Source organism: Periplaneta americana, chromosome 10 (assembly GCF_040183065.1).
Source record: "Periplaneta americana isolate PAMFEO1 chromosome 10, P.americana_PAMFEO1_priV1, whole genome shotgun sequence".
Taxonomy (NCBI): domain Eukaryota; kingdom Metazoa; phylum Arthropoda; class Insecta; order Blattodea; family Blattidae; genus Periplaneta; species Periplaneta americana.
Genome location: NC_091126.1, coordinates 183,373,238 through 183,389,162, shown reverse-complemented (window position 1 = coordinate 183,389,162; position 15,925 = coordinate 183,373,238). Strand labels below are relative to the sequence as shown.

The following is a 15,925-nucleotide window of genomic DNA, read 5'->3' as shown; positions in this document are numbered from 1 at the left end:
CCAAAACCATAGGAAAAATATATCTCCTCTTATAGTATTAACTGGTACAACTACCTCCAAAATTTGAATCAATGACACTCTCATTATGTCCTCCATTACTGGGTAGACATATTCGGATTTAAATTTTGAGGATTCTCTTAAAATATATATATATATATATATATATATATATATATATATATATATATATAAATTTAATTTATGACAGCAAAAATGACTGAACACAGCATCTGGAAATTTATTTCATACGAGTTTTTGAAGGCCTGTAACATTTCCAGCCATAACAGCTGCTCCATCAAAAGCATGGGCTACTAGTATTTAAAAAAAAATAAGTCTTCAGTAACTTTTTCACTTGTGCAGTTCGAACTTGAGACAAATCACAGAAATGCAAAATCTCTCTTCACAGTTTCCCTCATCTACTTACTTCAGTACTGTTGGTAACTGACTTTCATTTGATATATCAGCTGTCTCACCCTGTATTGTTCCTACAAGAGGAGTTGTACTTATTTATATATCAGTGACCAAAACAGCTACAGCTCCAATTAAATTGCTTTGGATGAGATGTACCTTTGAAAACTGTACTTGTTTTTAAATCATTAGCAATATTTGGTCATAAATGGATTCCACATACTGTACATGTCATTTTACTTGTAATGATTGAAATTATACTGAAAGTACCTTTGAAAATCAAGGAAATTAGAAGTGGCAATGCTTTATTCTTTGTCCTTAGTTCCAACACGATATAGTACAAACCATAATAAAGATTTCATCCTAATAAATTTATAGTTTTATGAAGGAAAGATACTCACAGTGTTTAGTTTCGTGGACCAGCTTACATGATGCCTGATGCACTGCTGCTGTCTACAGAACATCACTGTCACTAAGAGAAATGATCATCTCTTCCACACAGTTTTCAATTAGTCCCTCCATTTCCCATGCCTCTTTTATGACTTGTTTGATATGGTTCACTACTTTATTCTAGTTCTCTGAACTGACATTATGCACATCATCTGGTAATAGTTTCCACTGTATAACGAACGTTGTTTGTAGCAACATGACTTTTAATTTAGGCCTGTATAGTCTCAATACAATTGAAGTGGCAATGGTATGGTGGCAGCTGGATAATCTCATGACCGCGATTCTTCTCCATTTCGTCCACTACATATTTTGGGTACTGTGGCTTGTGTTCAGTAAATGCAGAAGTTCTGCACAGGTATTTTGTGTGAGATCAGCCAATGGGTGATGTCTTTTCTACTGGCCATTGTCAGATCCTTATCAACAGTCCTGGAATGATATGGAGCATTGACCATTACTATTGGGGACAGTCTTTTTAAGTTCTTCAGCAAGCAATTTTCGAACCATTCTTCGAATTTTATATTGTTCATCTCTATGTGAGAGTCGCCAGTTTTTTTTTTTTTTCGATCTAAAAGCAAGAAGGCAAATTTCAATTAACCCTTCTGATGTTCTTGCATGCAGTACAATAATTCTTCCCCACTTTCCAGTAGGTAATGATATTGTACCTTCCATTCACTCATGTTTCACCCTGCCATACAATATTACAAAAATCAGTATATTACAATACAATACAGTATTAGAAAAAAGTGATCTTCTCTAAAAAACCTACATCACCAGGCAACAATGTCAGTTCTCTCTATTAGCACCTTACAACTACTGATTTTTTATACTCGAAACCTACATTCTTTAAGACAGTGTGCAGAAAAGAAACACAGCCATGGTAAAGATCTGCATCTCGAAGCGAAGATTGCAACTTTTTTAATGTAGGATGCTCCTTTCGTTGGTAATATAAATGTACATGCCACCGGATTGGATTCTCCTGGAAAGCATCCAAAATTGTCACAGTTTTCCACTTTCCTTTTCTTTCCCCGAGTTTCAAGTCATTCGACTTAAATTTCTCTTTTCCTATTTTAACACATAGCGACTTTTGGAGGCGCAGCAACAATATATTGCTTGCACACTATGTTCCTATTTTGAGAGCCTCTGCAGTACTATTTACCACCTGTTGTACAGGAATGAGAGACCCGCCATTGTCTCTTTCTTTCTTTCTCGAAATAGTCTCGCAAATTACAAACCATTTTTCCTGCCTGACTTGTAAGAGAAGCACCTCTTGCTGTCCCTTCTAGCTCTCCTTTCTCCCTCTGAGTCCATGGTTCATTTTGTGCCACTAACTGCAGGAGTGATGCCTTGTGGCATTGTATAAATTAAACACTCAGACACTATAAATCGCTTTATAAATACACTCACAACTAAATTAAGTTTAAAACATATTCTACCTTCATCTACAAGAAAATATCTATGACAACAATAGCCATGACAGAACACAAATAATTGCTGTAACACAGTAACGAAGATTCAACACTTACAAAGAAAACAACTGGTTAACACGTGCTCGTTGCAAAACAGTTGGCAATGTCAGCCTGTTACCATGGACTCTGATTGGCTAGTTTGGGCAGTTGCCATGGTGACATTTTGAAGCTGCTGAACTGTCAATAAATTTCTAGTTTTGAATGGACTGTAGTGCACAGATACTGTACATGTTGACTTCATTTTACAGTATGTCATTGTCAGAATGTAGAAAAAATAAAGCATAGGCTATAAAATAAATTATTATAATTCTTAAAAAATTAAGTGTCAGTCAGTGTATTTGTGTGAGTGCTTAAAGTGCAGTTGGGAAAAACGTAATACGGCGAACGCAAAGCTCCGCCCACGTCCCCTTTCCATTTTTCCCCTACAAGCTCACCACACATCCTAGCGGGAAAGAGTGGAAATAGGGGTTTAGAGTGGGGTGACATCTAGTGTAGGAAAGTGGAACAAAAAGAGTAACGACATCTACTAAGCAAAAGAGGAATTTCGTCCTGTCAGTCCCTCTCCCACTCTCTCTCTCTCTCTCTCTCTCTCTCTCTCTCTCTCCTTCTCTGTTCCTAGCTTCATGTCTCTCTCTTTTTCTTTTTCTTACGACTTCGCAGGAGGGGAGATTCGATCTGAGAAAGTTCGTAACTAAACCTAAACGCACGCTTTTTGTTCATGCTTTAGACCTCTCGGCTACCGAGGCGAGTTGGCGGTAGAAGGGAAAATGAATCTATTTAAGTTTAAGGTAACTGCCATAACGTATTGTAGAAGGGGACAATGACCGAATAGCGTGGGTAGAAACTGGTGGGCTTGTGAATGTCGCTTGGTAGGGGTTGACTACGGGGGTGGCATAAGTGTTAACGCTTCATTGTGTCCGTGTCCAACTTCGTGTACAGACGTAACCACGTGTAGTGATGATCCGTACCGAAGACGTGTACTCATTATGAGTGTCCAACCTGTGGGAAAAAAAGACTATTGTGTTACTTTGAGGACGTGCAAAGTTAACAGGTGAGTGTTGTTTAATGAAAACCACATTACATTGTGTTGTGTTGTGTCAGTACATGTTGTGGACAGTTGTCTAATGTGTATTGTCTAATGCGTATTGCATTGTGATTGTGGACAGTTGTCTAATGCGTATTGCATTGTGGTTGTGGACAGTTGTCTAATGCGTATTACAATGTGGTAGGCAGTGATCCATCGAAGCGGGACATATAGTAGAGAGAGAGAGAGAGAGCATGCGAGCGAGGTGCCGAGAGGCGCGGGTGGGGATAACTTTCCCTACTGGCATTCGCCGTAATACGTCTTTGCCTTGCAGTTATTCACTTATTTCATTTACTGTCAGTTATAAGTTATTTTTATTTTGATGGAACACTAAGCATGATATACTGTAACCGAATCAACCAGTCATACATTATAAAGATTTTATTAGAGAAAGAACAATTTTAAAGACTTACATTTGAAGAGAAATTAAGAATGGAAGACCATAATCTCCTTGAAATGGACAAAAGCGCCATCATAAAGATAACACAACATTTATGAAAGATACACTTGACAAGCAGGAGCATCTTTTATCCTCTACAGATGTCAATGCTGTAATAGAATTTAACTTGCTTCTGATAAACACCAGAAATCTGTTAGTCAACTGAAAGGCTATGCAGCAGTGCCAAATTTTAGAACACAAAGAATAGATAATGCATGAAAAAAAAAAAAAAACAAGAAGCAGCTTCCATTACAATCATTTAATGATTAAGTCGAAGAAACTAATTTTGACGCATGTAATGTATAATTTCTGGGTAAACAAGAATGTACCTAATTCTAATTATAAAGACATGTATGTGAAATCCATTTATGACCAAATATTGCTAATGATTTAAAAACAAGTACAGTTTTCAAAGGTACATCTCATTCAAAGTGATTTAATTGGAGCAGTAGCTGTTGTGGTCACTGATATATAAATAAGCACAGCTCCTCTTGTAGGAACAATACAGGGTGAGACAGTTGATATATCAAATGAAAGTCAGTTATCAACAGTAGTTAAGTGGAAAAAAATTAAATTGTGGTTTATTTAACGACGCTCGCAACTACAGAGGTTATATCAGCATCGCCATTGTGGCGGAAGTTTGTCCTGCAGGAGTTCTTTTGCATGCCAGTAAATCTACTGACATGAGCCTGTCGCATTTAAACACATTTAAATGCCATCGACCTAGGCCGGGATTGAACCCGCAACCTCGAGCATAGAAAGCCAGCTACGAGGCCAACTAGCTACGAGGCCAACAAGTAAGTAGATGAGGGAAACTGTGAAGAGAGATTTTTGCATTAGCGTGATTTGTCTCAAGTTCCTACTGCACAAGTGAAACAGTTACTGAAGACTTACTTTTTTTAAAAAGCTAGTAGCCCATGGTTTTGATGGAGCAGCTGTTATGGCTGGAAATGTTGCAGGCCTTCAGAAACTCGTATGAAATAAATTTCCAGATGCTATCTTCAGTCATTTTTGCTGTCATAAATTAAATTATTTTTTTTTATCTCATTCAGCAATCAGTATTAAAAGATATAAACAATTTTTACATCACTTTTTGGTATACCTAGTTCCTTCTGTCACAATACTCTGCGCACAAATGCCCTTAAAACTTCGTGGAGAAAAAACTTCTGGAATTGCAGATGGAAATTTTCATCAAGATTATTAAAAACTATAAAATGGTACAGGAACAATGTCATTTTGTTCCTTCTACTGGAAATGACCCAGAGAATTGGACTTCTATAGGCGTTAATGTTGCTTCTGGTTTTATTCATTTTTCTAAATTTGCATTTTGTGACATGCTACATAAAATAAGGAATGAAGAATTTGAGGAAATGTGGATGAAAGAAGAAAATGAAGAGGAATAAGAAATAATAACACTAACAAAGAATAATAAAAGCAGTTACAAATTAATTTATTTTGAAATTATGGGCATCTTGTCATATTACAAATCAACCTCAAATTTCAATCCCATGATCCCAAAAGAATGTGAAATATATCTTCTCTCTCTTGGATTCTGCCAAATTGAACACTTCTACTCTCTCTCTCTCTCTCTCTCTCTCTCTCTTTTAAGAAAATTTTCTGTGAACTTAAAAATGAGCTTCATGGAAGATTTACTTACTTATTGCTTTTAAGAAATCTGGAGGTTCATTACCGCCCTCACATAAGCCTGCCATCAGTCCATATTCTTTGCAAGATTAATCCAGTCTCTATTATCATATCCCACCTCCCTCAAGTCCATTTTAATACTACCCTCCCATCTACGTCTCAGCCTCTCCAAAGGTCTTTTGCCTTCGGTCTCCCAACTAACATTCTGTATGCATTTTTGGATTTGCTCATACGTGCTACATGCCCTGCCCATCTCAAACGCCAGGATTTAATGTTCCTAATTATGTCAGGTGAAGAATACAATGTGTGCAGTTATGTGTTATGTAACTTTCTCTATTCTCCTGTAACTTCATCCCGCTTAGCCCCAACTATTTTCCTAAGCACCTTATTCTCAAACATCCTTAATCTCTGTTCCTCTCTCAAAGTGAGAGTCCAAGTTTCACAACCATACAGAACAACTGGTAATATTACTCTTTTATAAATTCTAACTTTCAGATTTTTTGAGACCAAACTAGATGACAAAACCTTTTCATTCAAATAATAACAGGCATTTTCCACATTTATTCTGCATTTAATTTCCTCGTGAGTGTCATTTATATTTGAAGAGTCTACTGCAAGAATGATGAATGTCATTTGGAATACATTTTTCAGGAGAAGCAATTGAAAGTTTGAAATGCTTAGCGCTCAAAGCTTAACTGTGATTTTCCGATCATTACTGGACAATGATTATCAGTGTTAATGCCATATAACTCTCTATGTGCATTCTATATGTCTTAAGCTATACATTGACAGTCTTGGTTCATTTTCTTAATCACTGCATTAATATTTTTAGACTTACTAATTGCAGGAAATAACAATATGTGTTAGTTTTTTATTTAATTTGCAAGGAAACTGTCCATTTTGCTTAAAAACTGCGGAGGAATAAATAATTTCTCATCAATTTCTGTAATGATAAGAGTAAAATTCAGAATCATGCAGATAGTACTTTTCAAGTAAAACGGTGTTAACATTTAGGAAAGAATTATTATTTTTTTCTGAGAAAAGTATTTATTTGGGATAAATTTGGTATTAGAATTTTTCTTTGTATTCTATCCAAGGAATAAAAAATCGGCATAGTTATATTACTTAAATCTTGTACATGTTTTTATATTTACTGTTTCAGAACTGAAGAAATCCCTCTATGCAATATTTTCACAGTTTGGTGAAATTTTGGATATAGTGGCATTGAAAACTCTAAAAATGAGAGGACAAGCATTTGTCATCTTCAAAGAAATTAGCAATGCTACTAATGCTTTACGGTCCATGCAAGGATTTCCCTTTTATGATAAACCAATGGTAAGTACACAAATCGACTCTATGAGGGTCTTTTGAAAAGTTCATAGCCTGACATAGAAATTAAACTAGGATTATTTGAAACAGTGTTCATTTCTCAACATAATCCCCCTTGAGATTCACATATTCGTCCACCAGTGCTGTAATGCTGCTATACCATTGTGCACAGATTCCTCGAGGTCAGCAAAAAAAAGCCTTCTGCTGCTGCAATAACCTCTTCATTCAACGAAAATTTCTTCCCAGCCAAGTGAGTTTTGAGCTTCGGGAAAAGAAAGAAGTCTGAGGGTGAGAGATCTGGGTGCGGCAACAATTTGAACCATAGTTCGTGTAGCTTAACAGCCATGATTGCAGACATAATATGAACAGGTGCATTATTGTGATGATACAATTTCTTCTTGGACATACCTGGCCTCTTCGCAAATTTTTCTTTTCAGTTGCTGCAGGAAATTTGAATAACATTCTCTGGTTATAGTTTTCCCCTTTGCTAGATAATCAATCATGATTCTTCCCTTAGAATTCCAGAACATGAATGCCATGATGTTCCCAACCGATTGAACAGCTTTTACTTTCTTTGGAGGTAGACTGCCATTTTGTCTCTGGTATATAGTAGTGGATCCAGGTTTCATCAATGGACACAAACTACCTCTAGAATCGAACCATATACTTGACATTGGTCATGCTTTTGTTTTGGTGTTAACAAATTCGGAACACATCCTGTGGAGACCTTGGACATGCCCAAGACATTGACTAAGATGTGACACACCCGTTCACTTGAGATACGCATATCTTGCTAAATTCCCGCACTTCCAGTCGACGGACATTCAACACCATATTGTGGATTTTTTTCCACGATTTTCAAATTTCTTCACTTGTTGCTGTTACTGGATGTCCACTGCAGGGGTCGTCTTCCACATTTTCTCGACTATGTGTAAATAGTACCACCCATTTTTTCACAGACGAAATATGCTGGAGCGCATTCCTCCAGTGTAGCATCCATGTCTGCTTTAATTTCTGTTGAAGTCATTCCCTTTTTTACGAAATATTTAGTGGCAGCACGAAGGTCGATATTTTCCATTTTTGCCAATGTGTAAAGTGCACTGGCTTCAAAATTAAACTACACAAAATGTAGTCAATGGAAAATTATGATTTTTCGTGCTTGAACTAATGTAAAATGGCCACTAGCTTGCTTGAACTAATGTAAAATGGCCACTAGCAATAGCGGCATTGTTGACATGTTTTCAATGCCATCTATGTATCAGCCCACAAACTTCTCAAACGCACCTCGTAATGTTCCTAGGGAAGGGATAGATTCATTCAGAGAAACATAATGTAATAAAACTAGCTGTTAAATGTTACCAATGCAATAACAATGGTCTTATCTGAATATCCGAAAGTATACATGCACTGTGAATAATCCTCTGACTGCAATGAAAATAATCCAACAATGAAAGCCTCTTTATAATTGAATTGGCCAGAGCTGTAAGGCATTAAGGCTGTGCCCAGATGTGGCTACAATTACGCTACTGGGTGGCTACACATAGCTGCAAATGTAGCTGCAATCTGACTTTGGTGTGTCAGTATGTTTGCCATTTCACTTACATATTGTAGCCAGGTCATCATTTCTTGTAAACTGGAAGTATTTGACTTTTCTGCCTCTTATTTTCTTGGCATAATTATTGCATCTGAATATGGTACAATCTGGCATTTTGTAGTCTTTAAATCACACATAGGGAACAATGAAGAGGAGAAAAATTCGCTCCGGCACCGGGGATCGAACCCGGATCCTTGGTTCTACGTACCAAGTGCTCTAACCACTGAGCTATGCCGAAGTTCAATCCACAGCACCGGATCGAGGTTAGAGCACTTGGTGCATAGAACCAAAGACCCGGGTTCGATCCCCAGTGCCGGAGGGAATTTTTTCCTGTAATAATCATTGTTACTATTATATTCTGTAAGACCAAAAATTAATCTTTATGCAGACACATAGGGGAACCTGTAGAAACTTTTTTATATATAATTCCTAATTTTACAATAATAATAGCAAGCAGTGATCAGCAATAAAGCTATTAATAAACTGATACTCGTGTGTCTCTTTATTCAACGAAAAACTTTCAAGTTATTTAAATATGCTTTAAAGTTATTTTATGCTCGACCATGCCGAAATGTAGTAATTATACACCTGGTAGCAGTCCTTTAATGCATGTCATTAAAGTACACCTATTCATTAAAGTTCAGGTTTTCGATTATTCTCGGATATGCAATCGAAAGACAACTAGCAAAATGTCATGTAGGCTGGAAATCCAATACTGTCGCAGAAGGTTATGTTCTGTTACTATAATCATTAGCGTTAATTGTAAATAATATTCAAATAAATTCAATTTGTCATCTCGTTTTTCAATGTCGAATTCACTTTCAAGGTTATATCAAGTTTAACGAGATTATCAAGGTCGTCGACATTCGTTTCGGGGAAAAAATCAATACTTTCGCATCTGCGCACATCTCACAATTTACAAGCTATGCATAAGGTCACTTCCGCTCTTCACTCAGATACGAATAAAATGAATACTTCTGAATAATTTCAAGTTAGAAATATGGTCGAGCCATAAAAAGTCGTATGAAACTTGCCTATAATGGTAATTAAGACACTTGTATGAAAATTATGAAACTCGCTTGCGCTCATGGTGGAAACATAGTAAAGGTGTGGGACTGCGCTTGCTGTTGCGATAGCGGCCGAGGTGTGTGATGTCATCTTCACTGTAGACAGGGATCGCAGCTCATTGCGTTGAGTACATTTTCTTTAATATACCTAACTAGACATTAATTACAATACATAATGAGTCACTGTGCAGTGTACGGTTGCAGTACTCATTATAGAAAAACTGGAGGCAGTAATATTAAATATTTTTCATTCCCGAAAGATACACATCTTCGTAAAAAATGGGAGAATTGTTGCAAACGCCAAGACCCTCTACCAAAATCAGATGCTCCACATTTATTGAAATTACACAGGAATCACTTTCTAGATCATGGTTTTTCAACTTGAATGGATTGAACATTTTATCAGAATCCATTCATGAACTTTTACGTGCATCCTCGTCCTCTGATACAAAATTAGCTTACGAGTTAACTCCTTTACACTTAAGTGTCTGTGGTACCCAAAGACAAAAAGTTAGTTTGGCAGCACAACTATTTTCGAACAGGGTAGCAAAGGCTATGAAATGGTGTGGTGAAAACGAAAGAAACTTAAAGGCAATAAAATTAACTAATGATTGGTTTGATTTATTTAATACCGTTTCTAAATTCGGTACCCACCTTGAGCTGCATAGTTACGGAATAAACCTTAAAGATCAGAATATTATACTCTCAGAAATGAATGACTTCATGACCACAGTTAAAGTAGGAGAAGCAAACAGGAAATTACCTTACCAGGAGGGGATTCTAATAAATAAAAAATCATTAACAGGGTTGTATGAAGCAATGAAGTGCACGTACAAAATTGAATACATCATCACAAGAAAACTTAACCAAGATCTGGTAGAAAACTCTTTTTCGGAAATTAGAAGCAAGGGTAGAACAAACGATCATCCCTCTGCTTTAGATTTTAAACATAGACTGAAGTGGTACATACTAGGTCGAAATCCATTATCCCAGTTTTATGAGAACAAAACACGTCCGATTTGCTTTTGGAAGAAGAGGCATTAATAGTGGGTCCTAGTACAAGCTAATCAGAAGTCAATGATAATCTGCAGAAGAACTGTGTGTAACGGCAGAATTTCTTAAAGGCATTGTGAAACCGGTTAAATTTACTAACGATGGAGATCCTGAAGAAAATATAGGCCTCCCAGAAAAAATATATGAAATCTCTGCAAGACAGTGGATATCCCAGGAAAGATTAAAATATATTGCCGAATATAATACCCGAATCTTGGAATTCCCACAAAATTGTCAACTTCTGCTAATCAAAAGACTGGATTACTACAGTGTCGCGAGGAAACTTAATTCTCCCTTCTAAGGATCTACAATTGGTTTCCATGCTTGTTGACAGTATATTCTCAGATGTGCACGGAGATTCCGTTTCTCAGGAGAAATTTATAATAAAAAAGACTGTAAATTTGGTTAATTTTGCCATGAAAAAACGAAGAAGAAATCAGTTCTCCTCTTCCGACAGAAGTAATTACGATATTGGTTAGAACAAGAACATTTATTATAATTAAAGAAATTAATAAAACAATAAAAATCTCTGGAATTTCAAAGAGAAATATTATAAAGAAAATGAAAAAGATTGCATAAGAATAAGTATTTGCTTAACAGAGAGGGATTTAGAATAGTGAAATTATATTATGTCGTGTGTGGAATAGTAAGGTAAATAATGTAGTAGACTATAATATATTATGTCTCCAATAGCCTAAATATATAAAAATATTTGTTTACTATATAATGACAAATTATTCCAAGAAATGCGTATACATATACGTTAATGAAGGTTCAAAAGTATTTGAATTCATGTATAAAATAATGTATGTTATAAATAACTGTATAGATCGAAGTATGTATATATTTATTGCACAGCGTATTGTAATTATTATAAAAGCATGTGTATATTACAGAAGGCAATTATTAATGACACCCTGCCATATCAGATCGTTTCTTGAAACTTGGTTTAATATGTAATAGATCATAATTGTATTACGTTAACAGTTCAAGGTAGTCCCTATTGTACTTGAATTCATGTGTAATATAATGGGTGTGTTATATGGGCCTAATTTTGTGCATATTTGTAGCATAATGTATTATAATTGTTATAAAAGTACGTGTATATTACAGAAGGCAATTATTAACATTGCATTACCATATTACATTATTTCTTGACTCTTGATTTTAATTTATTGTTCACTATTTTATAATGTTATCACTTCAAGGTAGACCCTATTATAGCCTATACTGCCAATATTTACTGAATACACAAACCATGATTTTTATTTATTCATTTAAATCTATGGACGCAGATCTAACCATCAACAATCTGTTATGTTGACTGTGTCATTCGAGTGTGGCCTGCAGTGAAGGTGACGTCATGCGCAGACTGAACGAAAACACGCACAGCTTGTCCCACACCTCTACTATGTTTCCACCATGCTTGCGCTCATTTCATAAACATCCTCGCATCTTAATTACTATCATTATAGGCTCGTTGCATAATGTACTATTACAAAACATCCCACTCTCAATAGACTACCCATACATAGTAAGAATAATTCTTTATCAGGGAAAAATGGATTCTAGAAATAACTAATAATAATAATAATAATAGTAATAAAATAAAACTTACAGGCAAGCGTCTGACATGTTAAGTCTAGGGTCTATTCCAGACCAATTAACTTTCCCCCTTAAACGAATTAATAATTATTGTTAGTTACTGGGAATGCCCGATTATAAAATCAACATTTTAAAAACTTAAAATTTACATTAATAAATTTATTACTTATTTCCTCTCTAGGAGATTCCAAAGGGGTTTCAGAGAGTCAAAGAATATACAAGTCAAAAGACTTTTATCCTCTATTTTTAGCAATGAGGAAAATCAAATGTCATGTAAAGGACACACAAATTAAGACTTTAAAAACAGTGAAATAACAAAACAAAGCTATTCATTTTACATTAGAAAATTACAATAATTTAGTGTAATGTCAATTTAGAAATGCGTATGGATACATGCATAAACTAATTTTAAATACTATTTCTTAACTTACTCCTTTTTTTACTTCATCAGAATAAAAAGTAAATATCAACACTAAGTTGACTTTTGATAATTGGATTTTCAGCCAGGTATTCAAATCCTTGGCATTTTATTTCATGTATTCTAAAATGAAACAAGTGACATTGATGAGTGCAGTGAAATTTGTCTCTCACATTAGCTATCAGATATCTCAATTTGTACCGCATTGCTTATCTTATAGCATTAAAATATATATGTATTTTTTTTTTTCAAAATCTTTGAGACACTGAGACTGTAACATACCCTAAGATTCACCTTTCAGTCCCCCCTTCCCTCCCATTGGATAATCTGAGAAACGTGATGTATAAAGTTTAACAGAATGTAATCTCTGTTTTCTATTGGATATAATGTATAATGGGAGAAAGGCATTGAAGAAAATCCGTTTTTCTAATGGTTGAAATTCTCAGTATGTATATGTAGTCAGAACAACATAATCAACTTGTGTTTTATGAGAGAGAGAGAGAGAGAGAGAGAGAGATTAACTTTTAGGTGGGAAATTATTATCATGACAGATTTATTACTAACAGTATGGTACCATGCAAATCAAGCTCTCAGGTATAACTCCCTGTAAAGTTGATTTGAATAATTTCGAGGGAAAAATTGTACAAATCAACTTTACAGGGAGTTATACCTGAAAGCTTGATTTGCATAATACACATCACTGTTCGTTAACAGAAAACCACAATTTAAGTCACACAGTTAGTGTCCACTCAACATTGGTTGCTTGACGGTTGTCAGCCCACTTTGAGGTCTGTGGATATAGAGGGAAAAATTGGATCGGTGTGTGGTAGAGTTTCCGGGTAGCTCAGTTGGTAGAGCGTTGGTACGTTAAACCAAAGGTCCCGGGTTCGATGCCTGGCCCCGAAACAATTTTTCCCTCGAAATTATTCAGTATGGTGCCAATAAATATGACAGATTTGTTACTAACAATACCGTGCCAATAAATATTGCTTCGCATATGTATAGTTCAGGATAAGTTGTCCCATATTTTAACTTTTTTCAAAATATCTTTCTTTAAAAGTACTTTTTTTTCCCCCCTTTCATTTTCGACCTAAAGAATTCTTCAATAATAAAATGTATACAAAAGTGTTCTAGCAAACCTTTCATAGCAATTTCGTTTGGTAAAAAAAGTACAATTCTTTTGCAGGACAGACCTCCTAAATCAGTATTGTTTATAATGTAACAGCAAGTTTTTCTTCAACTCCAATACAATGTCTCACTACAGTATCTCGTTTCATCAGGTTATTTTATTGTATTTTATTTTAAGATGTGGACATAACAGGCCAACCAATTGCAATGTTCACTAATAACTAAGATATTAATTAAATACAAGCATTACATATATAGTCAACTCCGGATATAATGAACCTCTGTGGACTTTCACATTTCATTCACTATATCTGAGATTCACTAAATCTGAAGTGTCTCTCCCCTAACCTTAAATGACAGGAATGAATGAAATTATGAACAAGAAAATAAAATATTATACAGTAATTAAAATATTTCACTTTGTGGAATGAATTACACTGTATACTATTACTCACAATTGATTTATTTAAACTATGCTGTTGACTTCAGTCCTACGTTCATAGACATCTATGACGTAGTGCAAAGGACAGCCACTAGAGGGAACCCAAGAGTTGGAACTTAAACTGAGACGATTCTGTCTGACACCGGGATGGGTATCCGGTGTGGCTTAGTGGATGAAGCATCAGGACGTAGAGCTGAAAACTCGTGTTCAAATACCGGTGCCACAGAGAATTTTTCTCCGTTCCATTACTCTTTCATCGCATGATGACGCAGAATATCTGCATGGAAATATCATATGTACTTCGGTACATTAAAATAATATATATGATGTAAGACGGCGCTTATTCCGTTGGATCCCGGCCAACTAGTCACTCAAAACGAGTGCACCTCAGCACATGTGTGGACTTCAGTCCTGCGTTCATAGACATCTATGACATAGTGCAGAGGGCGGCCACTAGAGGGAACCCAAGAGTTGGAACTTAAACTGAGACGATTCTGTCTGACACCGGGATGGGTATCCAGTGTGGCTTAGTGGATAAAGCATCAGCACGTAGAGCCGAAAACCCGGGTTCAAATCCCGGTGCCGGAGAGAATTTTTCTCTGTTCCATTACTCTTTCATTGTATGATGACGCAGAATATCTGCATGGAAATATCATATGTACTTCGGTACATTAAAATAATATATACACAAGCTTTATCTAGAACCTCAGTAAAGAAACTGCAACAGAACAGCAGACTAGCCCCTATTGTAATCGGATTACAAAATTTTAGAAACAGAAGAAGATAAGTCACTCTCTCACTTGCACACTGTGTATCCATGGCTAAGGGATGAAGGGGACGAATTCCAGGAAAGTATGTACTTCATATGCTAAGAAGACGAGCTGACAAACTTAATAAGGGTTTGGCATTATGTTTCAACTTTCAATAGGAGTAGACCTGGTCACTGTCCTCATATCTTATTCTCTTTCTGAAGTTTTTATGCAAAGATTTGCCCTGTGCTACCTGCTATGCAGTTACAAAATAACGGTATTATCGTGTTTGAAGTAAGCAATTTCTGAGAGACGAATATTGTCGGAATTTTTATTCTGAGTTTGCATTAACAAAATGTTTTTTTTTATATTTCTGTAGCCAAGAAATTACAGTTTGTAGGGTTATGTTTATTGCTTCAACATCTCCATCAAAGTGGAGAAAAACAGAAGAAGAGATATAATATCTCCCCTGTTCCTACTTCTGCATGTGTGTGTGTGTGTGCGTGCGTGTGTTTTTTTTTTTTTCACAGTCCCTCATGGACACACATGTAGATGCTGTTGCCAGAGCTTAAGGAAGTAAATGAACTAAAAGTTGTCCACAGTGACTACTAAACCCACTTGACAGTCTTGTTACACAATTTTATAATTTTATAAATGGTTCTTTTAATGACCAACCAAAAAAGATCATCCAGATGAATTGAAAATTATTCTGTGCAATGTTAAGGACAAAGTAGTCAAGGAAGCTAGGAGACTTTCATAAAGTCACTGTGAACTGAATAAATGTTGAAAGTGATGTCCATGAGCATCAGTACAGGTCTGAACCCATTTTATTTTCAGACACTTTCACCAGTACTTGTGAAATGCTCCCTATATACACAGTTATTTCAGCTTGCTGTTCATCGAGAGAGAGAGGGAAGGGGAGGGAGGGAGATAGATATATGCTGTGGCTCTGTCTTGTTGGAACCATGCATGATTTAGTCTTGAAGGTGTAAATTAAATTGTACAGAATATGAGAACAATAATGTTCACTATCAATGTTTCATTATAAG

The 15,925-nt window shown here is 35.8% G+C and overlaps 1 protein-coding gene across 4 annotated transcripts in view; it reads left to right on the top strand.

The window, feature by feature from the left end:
• Window positions 1-15,925, top strand: part of LOC138708244 (U1 small nuclear ribonucleoprotein A-like) — a 66,663-nt gene that overhangs the window by 24,774 nt on the left and 25,964 nt on the right. For all 4 annotated transcript variants that reach the window (XM_069838593.1, XM_069838594.1, XM_069838596.1 and 1 more), the window contains one exon: window positions 6,654-6,826. In XM_069838593.1, the coding sequence (XP_069694694.1) occupies window positions 6,654-6,826 (173 nt within the window). The remainder of the gene's footprint in view (window positions 1-6,653; window positions 6,827-15,925) is intronic.